We start from the raw sequence: 26,235 nt of genomic DNA, 5'->3' as shown, positions 1-26,235 counted from the left end.
AGATGCCATTGATTGATCCCGCGAGCTAGGGAAACCATCTCTACCCAAGCAGTAGCCGCACTCGTGACTGCAGTGCATCAACAGTCGATACTGAAGAGGCTTTTGGCAACCTACTGTCAAGAGTGTTTTTGTTATGCTCCCATGCACCCCAAAGCTCGAATCAATCCCTTCTTATCATAGTTTCAAGGTTACTGAATATACTAGTAAAACTATGTTTCTTAACAAAAGCCAGTTCATGTTTTGAGACAGTCCTGTTAGTGGAATCACTAGAGACACAAGGCGATCTATAAAGCTAAACATCAATTGATTGTAACCTTATTCTGCATGATTTAGTGTTTCTGAGTCCCAGAGATGGTGTAGACTATTCTGTCTCTGATGAGTCTTACTTGAATTCCACAAAGTTGTGCCGGCACAGTGGTTGCGTATCGATTCAGGAGCTGGATAGACTTTGCTCAAGGTGGTCTGCTATCATCTCCAAAACAAAATACGTGAGAGAAAGGCAGAAACTAGAGGCTGTTAAAGACTATGGCCACACTAAGGCAAAGTAATCTGCAAATGTGCCAATGCCAAGGTATCAAAGAAATGGTTAAATTTCTTATTGGTTACAACAGAACAGTTGGGTTATGTTCACCTATTACTCATTCAACTTCACTTACGTTTTAATATGTCTGAAAATTAAATTTAATCGTTTCTATCAATACATTTATATGTTTGGGTTTCTTGTCTGACACATGATCCCGACTGAAACTTTAAGTTGCGCACACACAACATCCTAATCCAAGTAAAACTGCCAAACCTCTTTTTATAGCCACCAAGTTAACCGACAAATTAGCACAGGTCCATTTGTATCAGTGCTTACAGTGCTGGCACATGTCTAATAGCAAAGCCAGTGTTTTTAAATGTACTACTGCATAAGAGTTAGTTTGATCAAGTCAAACTGAATGAGTATCTTTTCAAATCCATAGCAGATCAAGGATTAGCTTTTTAAAGTTTTAGCAGTAAACAGGGTTCCCACTCCTGACCTGAAATTATTTTCCAGGACATTTTCAGCTGCTACAGAGACAAGTTATCATGTCATACACTAATACATTCCCCTGTCCCGCTCATTCTTTGGAATGATACTAGCGACACTGGCACTTTTCAACTTACCGTAGTTCCGAGTTTTGTCTCTAGGCGCAGGGTCTGAAAAGCCGCTAAAGCCAGAAATTCTCTGCTAAAGCCAGTGACAAAATCAAATTTGATTTGCTGGTAGTGTCACGTGGGGCGCTGCACTGGCTAGAGGCAGAGAAACTCTGTGCCTTATGTTGCCCAGAAGACATGCATGCGCATAACATTTAACCCGTTTGCATTTGGTCAGAAGGCAGGGGGAGGATAAATAATTTTCCAGGATAACTTAATAATTTCCAGGACATTTGACCTTTTTTCTAATTTTCCATATGTTTTCCATGACTGGAAAATTGGTCAATCATTTTCCAGGTTTTCCAGGTTTTCCAGGATGCGTGGGAACCCTGAGTAAAGAAAGTTACAAAGTTTGAAATAAAAAGTTACCTAAATCTATAGTTACAGAGGGAAAGTGCCAGAGGGAAATTATCTTTTTCATATTCAGACAGCTTGGTGTGGACATGGCCGAACTCTCGATATCTGCAGTCCCTGTGTGCAGAGTGTGAGAGGGAATGAATAAAAAGAGAGGAGGTGGGTGACTGGGGACTGTTTAAAACAGAGGTGTGTGCAAAGTAGCGGGGGTCTGTCTGTCAGTCTGTCTTACACTGTGGGGGAGGGGTAGGGGATCAATGGGAGGTGACAGAGCATGTGGCATATGACTCTGACAGCCTGCCCCCTCACTATGAGGGCCTGGCTAGCACAAACACCACTCACACACCCATACATGCACACCCTCCGGTACAGTCCTGTCACCATCGGCCAAGGCGAGCCAGACAGAATTAGCTGACTCTGTTTTATCATAAAATGTGTTGGGGTCCTCTCGGAAAGCCGCACGTCAGGTTCGGTCGCACATGTGTGTATGGGGTGTGTGCGCCTGTGCTCCATTAGCCAGCTTTCCTCCTGGCCACCATATGCAGGGCTGGGAGCCCAGGCTGGCTCCATCTGTCAGGTTAATGCCTAGCCCCAACCCCAAGCAGCTGGCCCCTACAAGCCTCATTATTCTAGCAGGAACCATGCAGGAACACACAAGCGCATACATATATAGCGGACACACGCAGACATATGCAGTGAGAGACGGGCACACTTGACGGAGCCAAGGACTATCACACAATGACAAAGTAGTTGCCAGAGCCCGAGAAAGGGTTTCTGAAACTCATTTTGGCTGTCTGAGCAGGTGTCCCATGAACACTGAATTCAATATTCTCAGTGGTCAGACAGGCAAGATGCCCAAAAAGTGAGATGCAAACTTTAAGAAACAAGTGGAGTAAATAATTAAAACCGAAGGAGCTGAGAACCGAGTAAAAAACAAGTTGGCAGGAGGAGAGAGGTTGGATGAAATTACAGGTTTGTTGAGCGGTGACAATCCAAACACTTGCCTTTGTCTGGATAAATTACGCATTTAATCTGCACTCGGGAACCCCAGGGGGTGCACTGAGATTTAAGTGTGTGCGTGTGCATGTGCTGCACAGAGCTCTAGGAGGGGGATTGTTCCTGATTATTTACCTATTAAGTTTTAAGCCTCCACTTGAAACTCAGCAGGGAGGTAAGTGTCCCCCACGGGTCAGCAGAAACACAACAGTCAAACCCGTTTTTTCCAGGCCATGTTATACACCTCTGTTGATGTATTTGTAAAGCACAGACTTCTAAAACTCAGGCACGGCCATGATACACTGCAAGTAATAGCAAGCACTTTGTTCACACCAAGGCTTGCGTGCAAAGACATGGTGGCACAAGATCATATCTGATTATAGCTAATATATATATGCTGATAAATCTCAAGGAGCCTCAATTATGCTTTTGTATTTCACAACATTTTATATTGGTAGTGCAATGAAAACGAGACTGGCACAAGGTCAGAGTTAAGCTGAATATGTTTGAGGTACAGAATAAACTCTTGACTTGAAGCTTTTTACATGCAAAGACGAGCGTGATGTGTTATTTTGCTTCCAGAGAAGCATCACAGCCTTCACCCGTCCTTGTTCTGACGAGAACTGGACACATATTTTTATTCTCTTTGAGAGCAGTAACTTGTAGAGGAGATGGTTTATACTGGAATAGTTAGTGATAAATAAAAGTAAAAAAAAAATGCATAAGGTGCTACTGTAGAATTCTTGTGTAAGACTATTGTGTAAATTATTGCTTCAGTGTCTAATAAGCCCATGTGGGCTGGGCACCATGGTGTTTGACACTTAAATAAACTTAATCAATCAATCAATCAATCAATCTTCAAAAAGTGCATCTTGGGTGGTGAAAGAGCTTCACAAACTCACTCCACCAGCATTTTTCTGACTTTGTAGTTTGGGATTAGCTTTCGTACAAAATGTTCTGTTATTCTCAGAATCTGACGGTCCAGCATTCTCAGTGACTTTACTTAGATATTGGTGTGTGGGGATAAGCCAAGTTTAAAGGTAATTTTCCATCTTACACAATTTTTTTTTGTCTCTTTTCATGTGCATGAACCCATGCAACTCCATGCCTCAGAGACGTTCTGAAAATGTTCAGCACGGTTAAGCAACTTTTCAATTTTTGCGGTACACACCCATCTGTACTAGGAGGTTTTCAGGTCAGGTCAGGTCGTGCCGTTCTCTGACCACGTCAGAAGACACAGAACAGCACAACCTGACCCTTTGGGCCCTGCTCCATCTTATCTTGTCTACACTATTGACCCCAGATTTAGACAGGTCGCAGCTGAGCCTGTGGAGAAGTCATTGAAGGAAAAAAGTAGCATATATTTCAACGGGCTAAAAAAGGGCATCAGGTTTGTGGCTAATATAAGGAAGAGCCAAGAAGTAATTCCATGTAAAGACACTTTCTGTTTTTCCTGTTGTTGCATTTACTGTATTTGATGGCTCACTTTCATGGGCAAAAATGTGAGCTGTATTCAAATCATGAGCCATTTTTTGGTTAGTTGGATGGTTAATAACTGCTGCGTGTATTATATAATTTCACTTCTGATTTAGGACAACTGTTTGACAAGAACTATGTCTGAAGTGTCCTGTTATTCAACCTCAGTGTCCACTTTGGGCATTAATCAGAAGCAAGTATTTTCATTGTCTTCGCCTGCGTTCATAATGATTCACCTAAAGACAGCTACAGTGTAGGTGGCACAGCTCTTAGACACAGGAATATAAATCAGGCATTGTTCCTCCACTCGCCTGCAGCCATGACCTTAGACTGAAAAGAACATTCATCACGGCACAGACAAAGCCATTCGACTTGGCTGACAGACGCATGACTAAAAGGTTCAGAGATAATGGCGGACCGAAAGTTTGAAAGTCTCACCTTGGACAGACCTCCGACGTCCAGGTAGAAACAGATGATGAAGACGTTCCAGGCTACCCAGAGAGCGGCCCATACCGTGTACTGGAGGGCAAACACACAGACAGATTAGCTCCAGGGAAACTGGATGAACTGAACAGAATATGACAACGACTGAACACATGGCAGGCTGAATGAATAGGCTCCAAAACTAAACACACACACACCATACATTTTTTTTTTTAGGGATGCCAGTAAGTTCAGCAGGTCTATTTAAGCCCCGAGGGTGATTCAGTTTTTTAGACTGCCGAGACTGAATGAAGTTCACAACTCAACCATTTATAAAATTGTACAGCCAGAAAGCCAACTGCTGACAGACACAGAGAGACACTGAGTGGTATTCATCACGGTGAAGGTTGCGAAATCGTCTGACTCACAACGAATTGTGTGCCTTTAGAATGTCAGAGGAAGAGCGAAGGGCGAGACGGCACATTCGTAAAAACATACATGTTGAATCACGAAAGCCCTTAGCTTGCACTCTCCCATTTTCCATTTGACATCGGAAAATAGCTCCAACCTTCCCCATCCCTGTGCACGGATCCCTTCAAATCCTGCTACTTCCTCGGTTTCTTCATCTTATCCCATGTGGCTCCCGTTTATCCTCCTTTATCTCCCTTGTCTCTCTTTATTTACTCTCCTCCTCTATATCTCTTTCGCACTCGCCCAATCTTCTCCTGTCATTAACATCGCCATCTGTGCCTCCACTAATGCCGCTCAAAATCGGCTTTTAATGCCTCAGATGAACGTTATGGTGTCAAATGAAAACTGAAGTGTGTCAAAGCACAGTTATGGTCCTGTATGGGGCGTGCTTTCTAACAAAGCATGGGGACAACAGGCTGCACATGTTTAGCATTGTGCTTCAAAAGAATGACCTTCTCTGTCCAGAAACTTGGAAGCTGAATATAAATCTTATGAGCTCCTTATCCCACCCACCCCCCCCCTTCCCCCAACACCTCACCCCCCTTTAATTAGCCCTAATTATCAGGGGATTAGAGTGATTTAAGGGTGTCGCACAATGCACAAAAGAGCGCAGCACATTTTGCAATTAGAGAGGAAAGGCAACAACACGTCCGATCTACAGCAGAGACAGAGCGCTAACACGAAGTGATGTGACACTGCTCGGCTAAAAAACATGAAGAATAGAATTGTGTGACAGACTCTACAGAGATAACAATAATAAGTGATTTACACTGATCAATCATAACATTATGACCACCATCCTAATAATGTGTAGGTCTCCCTTGTGTCTTCAAAACAGTTGTGATTCATCAGAGAATGGACATGGGCCTTCTGAGGGTGTCCTGTAGTGTCTGGCAACAGAATGTTAGTGGGGGTCTTTGGGTCCTATGGGTTGAGGAGAGGGGCCTCTGTGGATCAGGCCTGTTCCAGTGCATCCCACAGATACTTGATCAGTTTGGGATCTATTGAATTTGGAGGCCAGGTCAACACTTTGTGCTGTTCTTCATGTTTTTTGAATTATTCCTAAACAGTTTTTTTGTGTGTGTCTGTGTCAGGCTGCATCCTGCTGGGGGTGGCTGCTGCCATCAAGGAGTGTCATTGCTATGGGGTCGGGGTGTCTGGTCTGGTCTGGTCTAGGTGGGTGCTACACGTCTAGGGTCTAAAAGTTTCCCAGCAGAACATTGTATTGTCACAAGATGGTCAATGTTATTCACTTCCTCCTTTCGGTGGTTTTAATTTTGCGGCTGATCAGCGCAAGTGACGTGTACTTACCACTACAATGTAGCGCGGCCGGTACTGGATGGTGCCGAAGAGGCCGAGGATGACGATGATGATGTGGAAGAAGTTGGCAAGGATGGGGGCCCACTGGTAACCCAGGAAGTCAAAGACCTGTCTTTCTAAAGCCAACACCTGAAAGAGCGAGAGGTAAAAGAAAGAGACAATCAGGTGTACTGAAAGAAAAGAGAACTGCAGCTGTGCAACTGTGAACTGCAAGGAAAATAGGGTTGTGAGGTTACCAATGCTTCACAGTTTATAAAACTACCCTTGAAAATGTGTTTGGACAGTGGACACTAGTATTCCACTAGTAACCGGAATAATAGCGCAATCATAACATGAAAGTCCCTTTTAACCACCTCAACTACCTCACCTCTAACAGATTGACCTTATAGGAGGGCCAAGATTTCTGTGCTTCTTTGCCCCACCCCCAGCCCCATCGGATGGCATAATATTCTTACTTAAGCTGTATGTTCTGCAGAAACAATGCCTAACAGCGGGTAGAATCAATTTGCGCAGAATAAAAGTAAAAAAAAAGTAAGGCAGATTTGCGATTAGGTAAGTTCGTTTGTCGATGTAAACAGTTAAGTAATGTCTGAAGCCATTGACCAACGACTGGGTGATAACTAAAAGTGAACACATCTCAACATGCACTGTTCCGAGTTTATTGGAGACAATATGTGTTCACCTCCCGGCAGTTAGCCATCCCTTTATTGAGCTACTAGACGTGAACAGCTTGAGTGTTTAGCCTCTGACAGTGGGAGCGCCCGGAGGTGAAGACTAGAAGTTTTCTAAAACAAACAATGACAGATTTATCGATTCAACCCCTGCTGAGCTTAAGAGGAGGTCACCATTTCCAACCTCCGTGCCAGCGGCTGCCAGGAATGAGAAGGCTCTGGGAAACTTTATGGGAGGCGAGGGCCTTCTTTAATAATACCACTGCAGTCGGCTTATGTGCTTATTAAAATATGTGCTCACGAACAATGCGTAAACACACATTCACATGGGCAAATTAAACCCTCCACGAGGAAAAGAAATTCCACAGTTTTCCCAGTACAGGTTTACCCTTTCCAAGCCTACAGCAGTCGTGGTTTCAGGCTGGGACTTTTTACATGATTACACTCCCTTCCTTCCTTCCTTCCTTCCACTTTCTTCCTGTGCAACGTTTGCGCAACAGCAAAATACTAAACAAAGCAATTTGAACCCTTAAGACTGTGACTCTCGATTTGCATCAACTCAGTTAGCATGCCATTTGGGGGGGGGGGGGGGGGGGGGGTCCAGGCAAGGGGTGCAAACCATTTAATTAAAATTCCATTGCCAATCCAATTCCACTCCGTTCCCAGTGTGTGTTTGTGTGTTTGTGTGTGTGTGAGTCTCAGACAACGGTGTGCTTCGTTGTGTGTTGACATGTCATTTACAGCCGAATGCTTGAAGATGGATGAGGGAGAGGGAGAGATCTCGTCTCTGCCGCACTGATAGGGACACACCGACGAGCATGTTCATGCAACAACACACACACTAGCGACACACAGCGTAGCTGCTTTTCCTAATGTAATGGAAATGTTACCGGCATCTCGATGAGGCATTGTGACAGGCAGGGGAGGGAAATGATCAAATACAGAGTGATAATTAAAAAGGAACACTTCTTTGCATACAGGGCGAGGGCAATAACCCAGGTTGAGAAGCAACAAAGGGCAAGGTGAGTGAAGTGACGTGCACCGAGATTTATCGTACCAGAGTAAAGGAAGAAAACAAAAAGACAAAACCTAGACCAGGCACCACCAAGAACAAAAGAGGTGAAATGATGCTTGGGAAACAAAAGTGAAATGGACGGGATGGATATTATGAAAACCATGGATAAAACAGTGAGAGATTAGGAAAAGAAATGCAGAGAAAATCAACTATGGCATATGCTAAAGCAGAACGACTGAGCCCCGACCCCCACCCCTCTCTCTTAATAACCTCTGTCTATCCCCTGGATAGAGAAAGGACTGAAGGAAATTAATAAAGCCAAAAGAGTCATACATCTTCTGGTCAGCTCTGGGTCATGGTTAGGGAGCTCAATAAAACTCAGGCAGCGGGGGACGTCAGCAGAGATGAGATGCAGGCTGCAGTTAATTTGGGCGGGATGTTTACAGGCTCGACCCTTTCGAACGGACAACACCCGAGGACTTATTACTCTGCTGTGACTTTCAGAAGGATGCATAGACATCACTGTGTGAAGACATAAGGAAGTCAAGCTTGCGTCAAATTAAATTCAAGGACGAACCGTGGGAGAGGCAGATTTATACACGATCAACGATATTAATGAGTAAACACAAGCAGATTACTTGCAACCTTAAATTTAGATGATAAACTTAACGGTGGAGAATGCCGTCAGCACAATAAGTGATTGTGTAAAGGTTATGCAGACCAATCATGGTCAATGTGGAGATATTTCAAAAGGCCTCTTGTTCACTTTTTTGCTGCCAGTTTACAGCCGTAAGTATTCGTACACTGTGAGCCGTTTGGTCAGGACAGGTGAGTGTATCGCTCTTTTGTATGTTGTTGACAGGTTGAGGCCTCTTTGCCTGAAAGCGCCGCAGGGGAAAGCTGTCATTTTTGTTCCATTCCCTTTTCTCCTGATGATTCTGCTGACAACAAGTCAGGATTGTACCATTTCTTTCTGGTTTCTTTCCTACTGCTCATTTAAAGTTTGATTTTTCATGCTCTTGCCTTGTCACTGAACAAATTGACCCTTCCTCTTCCTCATCTAGTTACATGTTACTCGTCACTCCCCAACTACTCTGTATCTTAAAGGGGAACTACTGTTTTTTACAACCTGGACCTTATTTCTGGCATAAAATACGATCGTTTACTCACCCATATAACTTTTGTGTAATTTGTAGTCCTTCGGGAGATATTTAGATCTGCGTACATCCATATAGTGGGAGTGACTGGGGCACCAAAACGCAGCCTCTAAAACTTGTTCATTTCACCAATATTTCGTTACGGCTAGTTTTTTGCAACATGGTTGAATATTTTTCCGATTCTGAGGTTTTGGACAAACCATAGCAGTAGCAAATTACATGTAAACAAGCCGACCGTTACGGATGCACGTGGCGCCCAGAGATGACATCATCCAGAACAGAAGACATCATCCGGGGGCTGTAGGTCAATCTACAGACCCCGGATGATAACAGGTAACTCCGGACTCAACGGGGAATAGCACTAGCGTACGATAACAAAATATTTATCGTACGCTATAAGTAAGTAAGTTATTTAGAGGCTGCGTTTCGGTGCCCCAGTCACTCCCACTATATGGATATACGCAGATCTAAATATCTCCCGAAGGACTACAAATTACACAAAAGTTATATGAATGAGTAAACGATCATATTGGAAATAAGGTCCAGGTTGTAAAAAACAGTAGTTCCTCTTTAATTATTATCTAACTGGGCTGGGGAAAAAAAGCAGAGGAGCAACGAAATAACAAGAAAAACACAGGATGCAGTTTCATCTTGCTGAAGAAAGTGGAGCTGAGCTCTAAGAATGTCCTCTGGTAATCCTGGTGGGGAAAAAGAGAGATCCAAAGGCTTTGCAAAAATTATTAAACAGCTTTTGTTCTATTTGGCTAGATGAATGCAAATAGCCTCAGGGTCTTCTCTGGGTGTGCACTTTTTCACATCACCATATTAATAAAAAGCTTAAAAGAGCGAAGACATTTGTGGGGTAACGTTACATATTTTCTTTCAACTAATCAGCGACAGAAAACTGTTTTGAGATTTTCATATTCATTAATGACAGCTTTAGTGTGACAGTTGGTTTTGTGATACGTGTTCAGTGGACAATGTTTGGTTTCATCACATCAAACTAACAGTGTCGGGTCATCGCTGAGCGCCTGTGGCAGTAGTTTTTGCAAAGTGTCCCACACCTTCCAGCCGATTAAGCATGCTGAATTGATGGTGGAACGAGACAGTCCGAGAGATCTCTCCGATTTCCCAACTTAACAAACCGGACCATAAGAAGACATACTATATCCTAGCATAAGCCCCCTCCATCCAGCACACACTCGTCACATGCCATGATGTATTCATTACACACCCATGGACCCTCTCCCTGAAATATTTCCACCAGTCATTGCATTAAAGATGTCTATAGACGTGAGGGACGAGCGAGCGTGTGCATGCATGCTGCAGTGAGCTTATCACGTGCAATGCTAATTCAATAATCCGCCAAGATGACAACAATCAATCAAAGATAGAAAAGGCCTCTGCCCGTTCAGACACACACGCAGGCACACACACACAAACGCACAAAACCCATATGGCACAATTAGCCCACAATTCATTGGAAGCAGGTTACAGGAGAGTGGGGTGGAATTTGATCAAAAGATACCAATGCTCTTCCAGGAACAGTGAGCCGGCTACATAACGGCCCGTAAAAGCCTCCCGCAGACCTCCTGCGAGCACAAATGACTCCCTCTAGGGTGACGGAATCTCTTAGTGTGTATTTTGGTTTCGGGTGTGTATATGTGGAGGAGCATGTGCCCACACATACCGCTCCGCCCACCATAAATACTGAGCAATTAGGGGATGGGTACGGCAGCAGGATGCAACAAGCCCCTCTCGCATCTCCACTACTATCCATGTTTCGTTCTCTCGTTTCTCATTGTAGTAGCTGTTTTTTTTTTTTTAATCTCTATTTCTAGCTCTCAATCAATCGCTCCATCCTTCAGTCATTTGATACCAGATTTGAATCACAGACCTCAATCCTGCAGCTCCTGTCAGGCGATATTAGCATCTGTATATATTCAAATGCAAACAGAGAAGTGGACACAGACTTCTAATCCCTCCTTTCCTCAATATAAAAATAGAGAATATCAAAGTCCCGAAATACATCAATCACCCCCACCTTCTTTAATACGCCATGAAGAAGAGAGGGAAGTAAGTTACACATAAGAGTGATGAGAGGATCAGAGCGAACACGTCTGATAGAGAGAGAGAGAGAGAGAGGGAGAGGAAAAAAAACATTTGATCTGCATCGTTTTGAGAGCCAATTTAGACGTGCATGCGTGCTCAAGATAAGTGGCTGAAATGCATGAAAAACAGTTTGCTTTGACTAAAGCATCCAGCCGGGATTTCAGGCCAAAACATGTGGCTGGCTGTCTTGATGCTTGCCACGACGCAGTGATATGCAGAAGTAGGACACATTTCTGATGAGGTGTTAGGTGCGAAAGCGAGAGAGGACCTGATGCTAGCCCGGAGCGGGAGCGGCGAGGTGACTGGTGGCCCTCTCATTTCCACAGCTCTCTACCTTAGCCTCCAGATACCATAAATCACATTCTCTTTCTGCGTGTGTGCGTCCTCCGTGAAATGTCCTCTGATAACATGTTGCTGGATGTGTCATCAGGATGTGTGTGTGTGTGTGAGTGCTTGCGCCCATTCTGTATGACTTTAGGCTGCATGAGTCAGTCTCCTCTGTGTTCAAGTGTATCACTGTGACTCACGCAGTCAGTCTGAAGGACGACTCTGAGGGGAAGTGGGGAGTGAAGTGAAGACAACTCCTGTTCTTGTCGTTTTTTTAGCTGAATGGCTTCATTAATGTGTAATAGTTAACTTTAGTCAACTATTGTTGCATTTAAATGTGCTTTATTAATAAAATGGACTCGATTAAACAAATTAACCAACGAGGCCAAGTCTGATAAGACAATATCTAACTGACCGCTACTGTTGCACGCCTGTCTGGTCCTTTAACCGGGTACCTTGCTGCTTTAGAGACTCACTGGGAACAAAAACAGGTTATGGCAAAACATGGCACACTTTAAAAAGCCTTCTGATTCACGCTTGTCTCTTTCAATGCATTTTAGTTTTGCTTTATTTTCCTTTCCGTAAATAAAAATATCCCTGCATTACCTCCAGTTTTCTAAATACCTGCATGGCCTTGCAAATCAGAGCTTCCACATTTGGGTGCTGTAATCCCCCCCAGGAGATGTAACACAAGTACGAGGAGTTCAGAAAAATAACTCTGCTGCACAAAATCAGAGCAGACAAACACCTCTCGGGGTACAAATTAGACCTAGTCTAGGCTAATCTGTTAATCTAATCTGGTGGAGGAGGGTCTAATTCGATTGCCACAGTTGTGTGCGTCACTTTGCATAAAATGTGCGTGGTCCTCGACTAAAATGTAAAACTAAACAAATAAAAAGACAGCAACAGACAGCATCAGTCTGGGCTGGCTGGCTATTTTTAATGTGCGATGCTTTGCCCTGACTTGTCTTTACTCTGTGACTCCCAGCAGGCAGTAAAGCACTTCTCAAAAACTTTCTTTCAATCCAATTTTTCACCTCGCGCCTGGGTAAAGTTATTATACTCTGGTGTCTGCCTGGTCCTTCTGTAACTGTGTAACTAATGGGGCCCATCTTACTATGTGTGTGACGGGGTGTGTGTGTGTGTGCGCGTATGTGGCTTTCATTGGGCACGTGGAGAGTTGGATAGATAGATAGCCCTTAGTGGAGCCTGGTCTAGCAGAGCTGAGAAAGGGATTAAGAGGCAGGGTGCCTTCATAAACCACTTTCTTCTTCACTGTTTGAAATATGGTCTGCACACTGAAACACTCAGCAACTTGTCCCTTTAAGTGCCGACTGACTTTACGGTGCTGAACAGACACTGAGTGAAGCGCCGGTCGTCGCTGTGTTCTCGATGAAGCAGTTTCTTAAAGCCGGACCAAACAGCTCTTTATTTGGGATGAAATATGTTAAACTTCCAGGGCTCTTAGTGCTAATAACATGCTAATCTGTCAGTGCTATTGGGAGCACACAAATCCACCCCCACTGAAAGAAACACAATAACAGCCAGTGCTTTGAACTAGCTCCCTCTGGACCCTGACAAACAGCTTTAAACTCTTCACTTCTGCAGTCGGCCCTGTGTTGCAATGTTCTCTCCGTCACAGCTGGTTTAGGATCAAACCGGAGTCAACACTCATTTTCATCTAAATTCAATATAGAGCAGCCGAGATTAGTTCATTTGAGGAGTTCGGTCAAGGGAAGCGCTCGCTTTTTAGCATAAATTCATGCAGACTGGCCTCATCTGGGGTTAAGGTTGTCCCACTCTGAGACACTCTGATCTTCCTTTGCAGCTCTCCATCTGCTATCGACTTTTCTCATCCCACATGGCTCCTCTTTTGCTTTAGATTTGTTTGTCCACATTTAGTGGATTTGCTTTCAATCATGTTACAACTTATGCAGCAAAAAGGAAAAAAAAAGCTACAGCTCCCTTTAAAAGCTACTAATGTGGCAGAGCAGATACTTGCAGATGCCATCTACTGTCTATTCTGATGAACTTTCTAGAAATCTCCCGCTGCCAAAAAACATGAAGTATTCTGTAAATAAAACATCTCAATGTAAATAGTCCCATTGATGCAGGTATGTATTAAGAAGCATTGGGGAACTTTTAGGAGGATGTTTAAATGCAAATATGCCTCCCACTCTCCATCATCTAGATTAATAAAAGTGCCACAGTTGAGTTGTGGTGAGGTTTGCCCGAAAGATAAAAGAGGATAATGACTAAAGTGTAAATCAGGCTCGATATGAACAAGTATGAACAGTTCAAACAGCTTTGGGTATTTCACATGGGAGTTTTCTAACTGGTTTGAAGTGGCTGGGATTCAGAAACAAATATGATGTTACACACTTATGTTCTACATTTGAATCAAACTCTTATAACAGAGGGGTAAAACATCCATGCAGGCCTGGTTAAACAAGTTTTGAGAGTTGAACTCTTAATATTTAAAGAATATCTAGTTTTACAGAGATGATCTTAAAACTATGTTTACAGGGGCTTTAGGAATTTCATCTGTAGCTACAAGGCCATCTCACTGTTTTCTGATTCACAGCCTGGACAAAACCGGCCTGCCAGCATTTAGAGGATTTTAGCACAGACGTCAATAGCCGAGCCGGTGATGAAGCGTCTTCCACTGAGATATGACCTAAATTCGTCCCCTGTGACAGCGAAAAAAAAAAAAAAAAAGTTCCTCACACGGCCGTTATCTCGTAAAATGCTTATCTTGCTCGATCTCGCTTCCTCCCTTTATCTGTCTTCCACCACTTTGCCTTCAGCGAGTTTATCTGCAAAGGTGTCAGCTGCGTTTGGTTTGTTACAGGTTAATTGAGACTTTGCTGCATCGTCTTGAAGAAGGATGCAGCAGCAGTGGATGTTATGATGTCGGCCTCAGCAGAGGGGGATTAATGTCAGTCGTGAGTTGTTGTTTTTTTTTTTTTGCAGCTCCTCACTTGTTGTTTGATGTGTGGGTGTCGCCTGGAAGATGAGGGATGACACATCTCGCGCAAATCCGCAAACAAAGTATATCAGGTAACGTTCAAGAGTGTTTATCTACAAATAGAGGAACGTGAAAGAGAAAGATATTTTGATTTCTCAGAAGGAAGGCGAGAACACGGTTGCGGATAAGACCCAAACACGCCAACAACTGGGATAGCGTGGAGGAAAAGTGATGAAATGAGAGCAGCTTAAACCAGCCAATCCTCTCCCCACTTCAGCTTCATCATGTCCCAGATTTAACAAAGAGCTGTTTAGGGTTCGCCCCAATTAACAAGTAGGCAATTGAGCAGCGACAGAGGAAATTCTCATCAAGAACATGCAGTCGAGAACGGCAAACAGCTGTCAGCAGTTCGCACCCTCCAGCTCTGCTTTCCATAATTGAGTCAGTAATGTTGCTCTTTTCATCATAATACCATCACTCTTAATCTTTCCTCCACCGCAGAGGAAGCTATGCCGTGTGCGTCAGTGCTGTCCAACCATTTGATCACACTGCACAATTAGAGCAAAAAACATCTGTGAAGTCATCAGCCGCTTGTAGAACAAGGACTGAATGCCAGAAAGTGCGAGGGAAAATTTGAGTGAGATGAATTTGCATCGCCGCCATTCAGCTGAGTGTGATCTGTCAGGATAGTCATCCCAGCTGCGGTGCTCCCAAAGCAATTTATTCCATGCCACACTATAACAAATGACACCACTGGAACCGTTGGAATGGAAAGAGAGAAATGGGCTTGCAAATAGTTCTAGTTTTATCTCCATTATAGCTTAATATTGCAATGTCACTGATGTGGAACACACACAGACACACTAACAGCAGCCTGCCCGCAGACCGGTAATGTGAACGCACTCACATTTGCCAGCCCAAGGTTTCGACTATAACCACATAATTAATGGTCTGTTAAATTGAAGACGTTAAAATGGCCAACAGTTGTAAAAAAGGGCCACCAGGGACAAAGAGGATATAGGTTTTCCATGAACACACATATTATTATAAACCAACATGTACTCTGAGGAAGGTCGAAAACAAAAAGTACCGTCGCCACCTCTTTTTGATTAGCATGTACGCTGGCAACTTCCGTCTCTATTTAAGAAGCAATCTCACACTAAAAAGAAGATTTCAAATAAAACTGGTGCTTTTGACTGATTGCTGTGCTGCATTTTAGGGTGGGTCATTTTTGTGGTGAGGTTAAGGGCTATATATGTAGGCAGAGCTATCTTTGGAGTGACAGTTGTCTTGAGAGCAGGATGCACCGAGACCCATGTTCTTGGCAGTGTAACCCCCAGAGGTCATCCACCAGCGCTCTTCTCTCTTCTCAGCACGCTAGAACTGATTTGCATCATCCGCTCCCATGTCTCCTTTTGACAAGCCGGTTTTCATTACCTGCAGGCTCTTCAGCATCTTGTTGTGTACGTAGAGGTTTCCGTGGTAACACTGCACCAGGATGAGGGTGGGAGGTGGGGGAGAAAATGAAAGAGGGGGCAAAAAGCGAAAAATAGAGATCTCAGGTCTCTGGGGTCATGCTCGTAATTGGCCCAGTGAGAGGTCGAACCACCGCCCACCCCCGTTTTCTCTCGCTACCTCTCTCCGCTTTTCCATCTGTATCCCCCCATCACCAAATCTCCAGTAACTCTGGCAACGCTGATAAATCAGATAGTGATCAATAATTCAAACATTTTCCAACCTGCGATCCCAGCAGGGGTAGAAAACAGGGCAAAGGATGGGTGGAGTAACACAAAATGGGAGAAGGAGATAACGCCTTGCTGTGTTATCATAAGGGATACATGCTAAAGATGGAGAACGAACATTCATTACACATTCAAGCAGTGCTTCCCATCCCTGGGTATCCAGGTTACACTAAGCACTAAGGTGAGATGATGACACACTGGAGTCAAAGAAGTGAGTGCGAATTCATTATGGAGTCACCTTGCCCTGCGACTCAATGTAAGCTGTTGTTTAATCAACAATAATTTTTTTTTTTTTTGTGACGGGGTTGGTAGCGCAGCTAAAGCCAGGCATGACCTGTCAGGATCTGCTCTTCTGCGAATGAGCGCTGCTCAGGCATGGCAATCAACACAGTCTGGGTCAAGACCACAATCAGCACTAAACACCGGGGGTCTATTTGACAGCACCGGCTCAGCACTCACACACATACACATGCGCCTAATTGCGGCAACCTGCGTGACCTTCAGAAAGAAAAGAAGGCCTGGAGACAAAGTGAGTCGAGGTTAAGACCTTCATTTTTTTTAAATCATCTGAGCTATTGGAGCTTCTGCGCCCCACAATCGCATAATGTCATAGCCTTCTGCCCTTTGTCTCCAACACAGCATCTCAGGAAATAAAACAAATAGGTCGCCAAATGAACTCTCCCTTAATGGACTAGAAAACCAACATTTGCTGCTTTTATATATTTACCTGAGACTGACTCATTAAAGCAGAGCTGTATTGGCTTTCCTGATAGCCTGGGCAGATTGTAATCACACTGCATATCATTTTGCCTCAACAACAACTCACCAGGAATTCATCTAACAAGATCCTAATGGCTAATGACCAAATTTCTATCAATTATTGTGCCCTTGAAAATATTAAGCTGCTGAACCATTTTCGCCTGCAGGCTTACCAACAAGGGCCGTGCAAACTACCAAAACGGTACCTTGGGAAATAGGACTAATACGTGGAATTCCAATCTAGGACATGAGTGAATTATTATCAGTCTCATTACTCTATTTTTAGTGAAATCTTTCTCACATCGGTTTATCTTCTCGTGCACCGGTGCACTAAGGTGAACGGTCAATCACATCGATCTCTCTCTCATCACTGCAATCAACACACTCGGTTGACTGAAAAGCCGCCATCAAGGTCTGAGTAGTGGTAATGGTGAGGGACACAAAAAAAAAAGGGTCATCGACGCTCACCAACGGCCAGACACAAGCAGGCATCCAACCGTTGGCTGGGTGTGTCATGGCATAAGCCAACGCACGATCAGTTATCTGGAACCAAGTGAGCAGCTTTAAACCAGGCCATGAGCAACAAAGTCAACGGCAAAGTCAAGAGGGCAAACAAAGAAGAAGAACCACGATCATCTAGAATGAATAAACAGTAGATCGTCAGGTATGCATGAGTCTTCCTAGCTTCTTAGCTAGTCCTAGCTAGTCCTAGCTAGAAGTCCTAGCTAGTCCTAGCTGTCCCGGTTTCCCTTTTTGAACAACAAATACAGACTACAGCCACATGCTGGTATGGAAATTTCCTCTCACACAGACACAGAAAGTCAGTGCTACCTGGCGGATGGCCATACGTAAGTCTCGACACAACCCTTGGCCTTCGTTGCCAGTATTTCTTTGACTTTGGTTTAAAAGCTATGGATCACAAACCCAGAGTCTAGTGTACGTGTAACCTGTTTGTTAAAAGTGATAACATTTTAAAAATCTAAGCACAGCTCAGTTTGAATCTACACCTCCCTGCCAAAAAAAAAAGATGAATTGCTGTTTGTATTCAGTGCACACACCTAGTTTACGGGGAGTCTATCTCTGTATAGCACGCTGTGTCTAACACACACAGACACCACGTTTTGTTTCTGCATGGCTAATTCAAATAGGGGTGCTATCTTAGTCTGCCACCATCTGTGCAAGCCAAAGCAAACAGTAAAAAAAAAAAAAAAAAAATGCATTTGTGCCCACAATGATATGAATCACAGTCCAGAGAGGCTTTATGAAAACTTAATAGCGGGCCTAGAGAGGCGAAGCCAAAGAGAATGAAATAGAGAGATAAAAGAGCTGCGACGGTCCACTCTATTCCTGCTGGCCCATCTCTTCCATCAACCTGGCAGTGCCAAGGAAATACAGTTCATTATCATTGATCACACCAGACTCCAGGTTCACACAGGCACTCTAAAGAAGTTACAAGCATACACTCAACGAAACACCCACCAAGCAAGTTACCCAGATGTCTGAAGCATCTGTAACCGGTGAAACTGATGTATTCCAGATCTTGCCGGCCTTTCATATATCTCTAGTTAGCAGGTTTTGATATATGGTGCCTCCTGAGAACTGGCAAGGCACAAGGGGATTGCACAGTAGCAGCAACCCTAACGCTCCCGTCTGCTGGCCTGATGGCGCACAGTGCTTTATGGCCATGCAGCTCACTCCAGCTGCAGTAATTATTCTTAATTACAGCTGTGTGATGCATTAACATCAAAACTATGGTCCAAGACCGTATGTATGTGTGTGTGTCTATGCACACGGGCACAGGTACACAGAAACGGTATGTTGATAGACGCGGCACTTTCATGAATATTCAACAGGAAATTTGAATGTTAGTGCGTTCACACAGCAAATGATTTAGCGCTAGAAGCAAGGTGGAAAAAACAGCCGAAATCCTTTGTTATCTGTGGGAGATGACGCCTGCCAAGGGATGATGCGCTGCCGTTATAAAATATACTCTTCAGGATAAGTCGCACCGCTTTTTCTGCCGAAACTTTCTTGGAAGCACTCTGGTTGAACCCGGTCTTCTTCTCTGAAGCCTTTACTACAAAGTTAGTATTCTCTTGCTCTGTCATCAAAAGAGCAGAGGAAAAGTGGGCAGTGTGATGCAAGATATTACACACACCCAAATGGCGCTTGAGGGTCGGGCTGTTAGTTTGTAAGGGGGAAAATGAGGTAAATCCTCTGCCTCTGTGCGGTGAAAGCACTTTGTCCTGATTACGCGCAAATTAAGTCACTCACTGTGACAACGCGGACGTCTTTTTCTTCTTCTCGCCTGTGATCAGATATTATCCCTTCCAGCTCCTTCCTTCATTTCCCTCATCTTGTGTGAGGCCAACAAAGCTGCCCAGCTCCCTCCCCTTATGCAAAGGCTGTAATCTTTACCCCAACACCAGACCCACTAACCTATAACTCACGGTTTAGAATGCGCAGCTGTGAATGCGGGTGTGTCTGAGTGAGAGGCGGGATGCATGAAATAGTGCGTGTCTGTGAGGCTGCATCCGTCACTGCTGCCAGCACAGTTATGGCCCGGCATTTTCAGGGTCAGCGTTCAGTTGTGAGCTCATTAGCCTTGTTCGGTGTGATTGTGCGCGCCCGTCTGCCCCTTCCTGAGAAACCACCATGACCACTGAAGAGGCCTCTGTCATCTATCAGCTACTGTCTGTGGGACCACAATAACCATCAGCTCTATTAGGGACAACGTCCTAGTCGTGGCCAGTTGCTGACATTCGCAATATGTCTAGACGGGGTTTTTTTTTTCTTTTTTTTTTTTTTACGTCAGGTCAGCTTTAGGTCAACACCTCGCACAAACAACCCGTTGAGACAAAAATGAGCTTTGCCTGCGTCTCGGAGTACAAACAAATCATTACACAGACAGGGCTTCCTGCCAACGCTTCCTATTCTCTGGGGCTGATCAGGGTTCTGACAACCATCCAGCCCTACTGTCTGGAACAGTTAGGCAGCAAAGGGAAGAGGGAACAGAGGCGTTTCGATCAATACAGGCTCATTATCTGTTGCCTTCTGTCCCAGAGAGATGAGTCCCACCGCTCGGCCATGTTGATGAGGAAAGCGCACCACAATTCAATTAGGGGATGGCCGAGATGCCAAAAGAGGTTTGATCAAAGCACTCTTGCCTGGCTAATTAGCACACACAGCGGTTCACAGGGGCTATTTTTACATCTGAGGAGCGGAGTATGTTGTTTTGTTAATGGTAGTTTTACCCTGTAATGGACTGGGAATAACCTGGCTCATTGTCAATGCATAGGTTTCCGCCAGGGGAGAGTGGAGATCCCCGGAGCTGCTCGACGCGCACGCGCACATGTATATTCATGTGAAATGCACACATATAGCACGCGCGCGCAAATCCGGCGACCTTTCCGAAAGGTCATGCGGGGTTTAACGCAACCCCTCTTTGCGGGGTTAAACTCATCAGTGTGCAGGTGTGTATGTTTGTGAGTGTGTGTCGCTCCAGACAGGAAGCGTCGGGTCATCCAGAAATGGTGCCGGGGGAAATAAAGCTGCTTCCACAAGTCTTTCGGGACTTTTTTTAAGCAGCCGGTTGACAGCTTTATAAACCCTGTAACAAATGGCCGGCCTCCTTCTCTCTCTAATGAGGCAAAAAGGTCTGAAGCCTGCGAAGGAAAAGCAGGTGTGTAGCTCAAGGTGTGTTTGTAGCGCTCTGTGTTTGTGTGAGTGTGTGAGTGTGTGTGTGCCACCAAGGAGAGAGAGTCAGAGTTTTAATAAGGAAGCAATACCGAGACCATTCTGACATAATCTATGAAGACACAACCGTCTCCATCTAATGTCCGAGTTCCCGGGGGTTCGTCATGTACCAGCTGAACAGGTGCGACGCACAAATACACACCAGCGCTCTATTAATTTTGAAGATGAAGTGGGGAAAGAGGAAGTAGCAAGTAATTCAAATGACAGGAAGAAATAACTTAATCCAATGACTGGTTAATCTTTTTCTCATCTAAAAAAGCACCGGGAGTGGTTAGATCTAAATGAAAAGCCTCTTGTATATCTGAGCGCGTAAAAATTGAAACAAATCAGCAGCCAGAAACCTGTGGAGGGGTGTAGAAATAGTGGCTTGGGGGAAATACAGCTTTACAAAATGGTAGGGGAGTGTTTCGTCACTTAAACTTGGGCTTAAGTCAACGAATTCTAGCTCATGCTCAGCTGTTACTTCCCAGTTTAACTTTTTTAATCCCTCTCATATGTGATTCAGTACACCAGAGCTTCCCCGTTTGACTTTTTCTTCGGAGGGGATTTTTACAACTGCCGTAGTTGTTAAAAGTGGCATTTACTCTGGGGGCCTATTGTGTGAGCACGCTGGGTTTTAATGCCGTCATAAATAACATTGTCACAGCCTGTCAAGTAAACTCTAGTCGGGGACCGAGGCAGCGGCGAGCTGGCTGTGAGTCAATGGGAAGAGCCATCTGAAACCACACGGCTACCATCAGTGAAATGTCACAGCTCACACTCCAGCGATTAGAAACTGAAACGCTCCAACAGGCTAGAAAATCTCTGGGTCTGCTGCTTTTTTTTTTTGCGATCAACGCTTCCCAGCGTACGGCTGGTTTGAGGAAAACATTTGTGAAGTATTTATATGTATTAGTGCAGAAGCATCTCTTGATATGAATCTGAAACACAGGCATCTGTTTCAGACCAGGTGTGTGACGGTGACTGTATTTGAACACAGGACAGGGCTCAGAGGAGTCAATCATGAATTTGCATCACTGTGGTGAGGCTGAGAAGAGTTGCCTTCTTCAGACCAAAGCACCACATGTCTTCTACTCTGCCAACAGTCAATTTCAAATGGCACTCCTTAGTCACTAAAAGACAAAGTCTAACAATCCAGAGTTAGGACTTCCATTTAAACTAAATTCATTAACTGTTAACGCAAGCAAAGAGAGGAGAAAGAGAAATTATAACAACATGGGGACTTGTGAGCGAGTTAAATAACTTTTAGGATGCACTGATTGTCATTTCCTCTTTCAACATGTGGATATCCACCTCAAACAGGAGTCAGGGTCCTGCCCAGTTCTTACATTAAACTTGTATCTCATTCTTAAAAACAACAACAACAACTGCTGCTTGTCTTGCATTGTTAAACTTGTTGATAAAGTAGAGGATGCGGCAACTCACCAACTGTAAAGTGCAAATAAAGATGAGAGTGCATCGTCCGCTGCAGCAGCCCATTGTGTCAGCGGTGAAAACGCGGTGACTCTGAGAGAGGAGAGAGAGAAAGAGAGAGAGATAGAGGGAGGAAAAAAAAGGACTTGGAAAACGAGGAGCTCTCAGCGTGCCGACCAGACTCAGTCCTGATCCATGCACCGGTGTCCCATTCTCCTCTCCTGCTTTGGCGTCTCTCTGCTGAGCTTTCAAAAAAAAAAAAAAAAAAACAACGCAGCGGCACGGTCCCTGTGGCAGGTTAGGATTCTGTTCGTTCGCCTTGTGCGCTCCAGCCGACCGGTCGCACTGGAGGTGACTGGCTGGGAGGATGGTTGCGAGCCGGTGTGTAAAGAGGAGGAGGAGGTGGAGGAGGAGGAGGAGGAATGGGTGGGAGGTGGTCGCAGTGGTGTTGGTGGTGTATTCAGGCTGAGGTGGGGCTGGCTGAGGGCGTCAACTGGTTTCTGGGAGCCGCCTGTGGTGTGTGACAGTCGAGAAATTGCGCGCAGCTCAGTTCAAAAAATGTTTAGACAGAGGCAGATAATTTATTACCATGGTGAAGGAATACATTTCTATGAGGGCAATTTAATAGGAACGGACCAATTAGATTTGCGGATAAGGCGGTTAAGCCAATTTGTGCAGATATTTGAGAGGTGATGTTTAAGATTCATTACTGCGTTTGTTAGAAATTACAGGAAACGTCTCATTCAGTGGTTTAGACCAGAGGTCTTCAACAGGGGGTCCGCGACCCCTAGGGGGTCCGCGGAGGTACTGCAGGGGGGTCGCGAAAATGTTTTGATTGATTAGACATTTTTTTATATTCACCTCCACAATTTTTTTTAAACACACATGAAGTTCTTTTTAAATGTTATACAGCTTGGGGATTATGGGGAAAAGAATCAAGGCTCTAACTATTATATAACATATATTTATGGGCGATTTCCTGATAGTAGTGATCATAAACGGCAACAGAGTCAACCATCTTGATGTAAATAAACGATCTATGCTGCTGTGCCATACTATAGGACCGGTTTAATATAAAACACAATTTTATACAATATATATATATAAGTAGGGGGTCCCCGCTCCATCTCTCCATCAGATTGGGGGTCCTTGGCCTGGAAAACGTTGAAGACCCCTGGTTTAGACTAATAAAACTCGTGTGCTCGGCTCCTAAACGTAAGGAGGTACACCGTGTTGAATTACCTCTATTACTGCTGCTGCAGAAAAATGGAGAAGTGGCGCCATCTTGCGGCTATTTGATGACACACACTCTGAAGTTTGAAATAGTCACATGGGGCCTGTGTTCAAGAGTCAAAATGGAAGCTAAACTTTACTCAGGGATAATTTTAAAACTTTCAAATGCAATAATGTATTGTTCAGCGGGGCAATAGAGTACAGTTGCCTGGAAACTCCTCTAAGAGACGCCTTTTACACACAAACTATTTCACCTTCCCCTCCAAATCAAATAGCCTTTCATTTCTTTCTCCATACACACCTTTTGTTTGTTTGGACCTATATTTGCCTCCTGGGTAGTCACTGGCTGGAATGATTTATAATAGAAAAGATCATAAAAGCAAGTCATACGCCCTCCTCCGTCCTCCTTCTTTCTCCCCTCTCTCTCTTTCTCTCTTTCTCTCTCTCTCTCTCTCTCTCTCTCTGAGTGGTCCCACCTCTTTCCTCAGCAGCTTGATAAATCTTTTACGCGTCCGACGGCCGAGAGAGGGAACACTTCACATCTCATTTCATCACACACTCCTCCGCTCGGCTCTTCCCCTCTTAAAGAAAAGGCCTCGCTGCTCTCTTGCTCTCTCTCCTACGCCGCCCTGCCCACCTGAGTCCAGCTGGCCCGGGTGCTCCACCCACCCCACAAGGCCAAAAATAACTTCAGGGTTTTTATGGATGCAGGAGAGTAGGCACAAAAAGTGAGCATTATTACTTTAAAAACAGATTCCGTCTCGTTTTAACGCCCTGAAAGACTACAGCGATCGAGGCACGTGCTGCATCTTAATCTGCGCGCAGTCAAGATGTGCATCCTACATACAGTTATACTACAAATCCCTTCAGTTTTCATTCAGTGTGATATGTTCAGCTATGCATATTGCGTGCCATTTAAATCTATGTCTATGGCAGCACTTAACCCTCGTGCTACCCTCTTGCATAATCTCTCTCTGTCTGTCCATTCGCTTGGGGTCCCAGAGACCCCAAAGGTAGCACGAGGGTTAAGTGACTGTTAATCTAGTATTTACCTGTGCTCCGGCTTCATCCCACAGTCCAAACACATGCATTGCCCTTTGATAGACAGGGTGTACCCCACCGCCAGCTGAGCTTAGCTTCAACCCCCTTCCACAGCATTAGCGCTTAAAGATAATCAGTGGATCTTTAGAAGAGTTTTAGTCTTAGCCTTTAGTCTTAGCCACATTTCCTTAAATAAAGTTACTACATGCGGATTCCTACTAAGCTCGGGCCATGCACGTGTTACACTCACCTCACGCAGGTATAAATTTGAATGTGTGCAGTCAAGTGGCATCAGCCAGTTCATTTGTAGAGGTCGTGTTTTACTGTCACACTTCCAGCAGGTTAGGGCGAGGGCTACTAGTAGAACACATTAGTGACCATCCTGCATGTCTTCCATGCATGCAGCTCACTCTTTCACAGCTGAATTTCTTATGAGAACATGGTTCTTGAATGTGTGCCATAAGAATGTGTGTGTATGTGTGAGAGAGCGAGTGGGTGTGTGTGTGTGTGGGGGGGGGGTCTTGGTTAAGAGTTGGAAGTGAGACTGGAAGGCAAGGGCAGAGGATGAAATAAGGTCACTGTTATAGTTCGATTCAAAGGCTTGATGGAGGTTTTACTTGTGTTCTCATTTTGCCCATTTTGCCCAACACCTCCTGATCCACTCTCTCTCTGTGTGTGTGTATGTGTGTGTGTGTGTCCAGAGCACTTCTTTCATGACAAGTGAGGCCCTCCGGGGCTGCTGTTCTCCACAAAGACACTAATGTGAAGTGACAGGACAGCCAGTGGTGCACTGCTCTGAGGGGACCTGCATTGTGGAGGAGACCCGAGAGTCTAGCTCGTAGTGGACAACAATAGAAAAAAGACCTCAAAAGGACAAGGCTTTTCTCTCTTTGAGAGCGTCCGAAGCCGTAGCTTCTGTTCCCTTTCTTTCTTTCTTTTTCTTTCTTTTTCTTTCTTTCTTTCTTTCATTTTCTGTCTGACACATTTTGGCGCTCAAACCCATTCTTGAAAATCTCTCATGCAGACCTGCACTCAGCAGAAGTCTGTTTCACTATTATCAAACAGCCACTTCATCATTTCTGAGACATGAAAGCTAAACAAATTCTATCCGTTCTTATACTTACAGCGGCCTGAATGACTTGATCTGGCCAAATAGTTATGGTGCAACAGTAGCTTGCTTATTCCAAAGGCTCACAAATGATGCTATTGCTCAGTCTGAAATACTGTGTGTCACCTGGGGAAGTGCTGTTGGTAACAACACAGGATACTTTGCATCGGTGCGGCTATAATCGACTCACAACCCAACCTTAAATCATCAGCAAAATGAGACGCTCCCTTCAGCGCTATAGGACATTCATCAACACAAACTACCCCACAGAGCTGCAAAACTGCAGCCACCCCTGCCTGTCAGACAAGCATGTGGATGCTTTCTTTATTTAGGCCCACGCTCATGAAAGTTTAACGTTATACACGTGCCCTTGAAAGCAGAGTCTCATCCGATTTTCTTTCCTCTGTTTTGCCGTGAAGAACGCCCCGGAGTCGATGAAGGATAAACACAGAGACTATTATGAGGAGCGCGTCAATAATTTATAACGGGATTAAGCTTTGGAGAAGAAACGCTGGTCGCCTGGATGGTTTTTGAGGAGCTGCAGTTATTCTAAGGGCGACCGCTTGGGGGCACTCTCCGTGAGGTCGGGTTTAATTGAATGGTTGTCATCACAGGTGCGTCAAGACGAACAGAAGCTGGAAAATACAGGAAGTAATGAAGCTTTCCTTCAAGATAAGAGCATTCTCGCTTGACCTCTATTTAATACATAGTAAA

General features: G+C 44.5%; 1 protein-coding gene across 1 annotated transcript in view; it reads right to left on the bottom strand.

The window, feature by feature from the left end:
- nkain4 (sodium/potassium transporting ATPase interacting 4) overlaps positions 1-22,331 on the bottom strand; it is a 41,889-nt gene extending 19,558 nt beyond the window's left edge. Inside the window, exons 1-3 of the mRNA XM_084553036.1 lie at positions 22,152-22,331; positions 6,211-6,348; positions 4,444-4,524 (exon numbers count right to left, since the gene is read on the bottom strand). Coding sequence (XP_084409162.1) covers positions 4,444-4,524; positions 6,211-6,348; positions 22,152-22,205 — 273 coding nt within the window. The 5' untranslated portion in view covers positions 22,206-22,331. The remainder of the gene's footprint in view (positions 1-4,443; positions 4,525-6,210; positions 6,349-22,151) is intronic.
- Between the last annotated feature and the right edge of the window lie 3,904 nt (positions 22,332-26,235).

This window comes from Chelon labrosus (genome assembly GCF_963514085.1).
Source record: "Chelon labrosus genome assembly, chromosome: 10".
Lineage (NCBI taxonomy): Eukaryota > Metazoa > Chordata > Actinopteri > Mugiliformes > Mugilidae > Chelon > Chelon labrosus.
The sequence above is the reverse complement of the archived record's forward strand: the minus strand, read 5'-3'. Positions and strand labels throughout refer to the sequence as shown.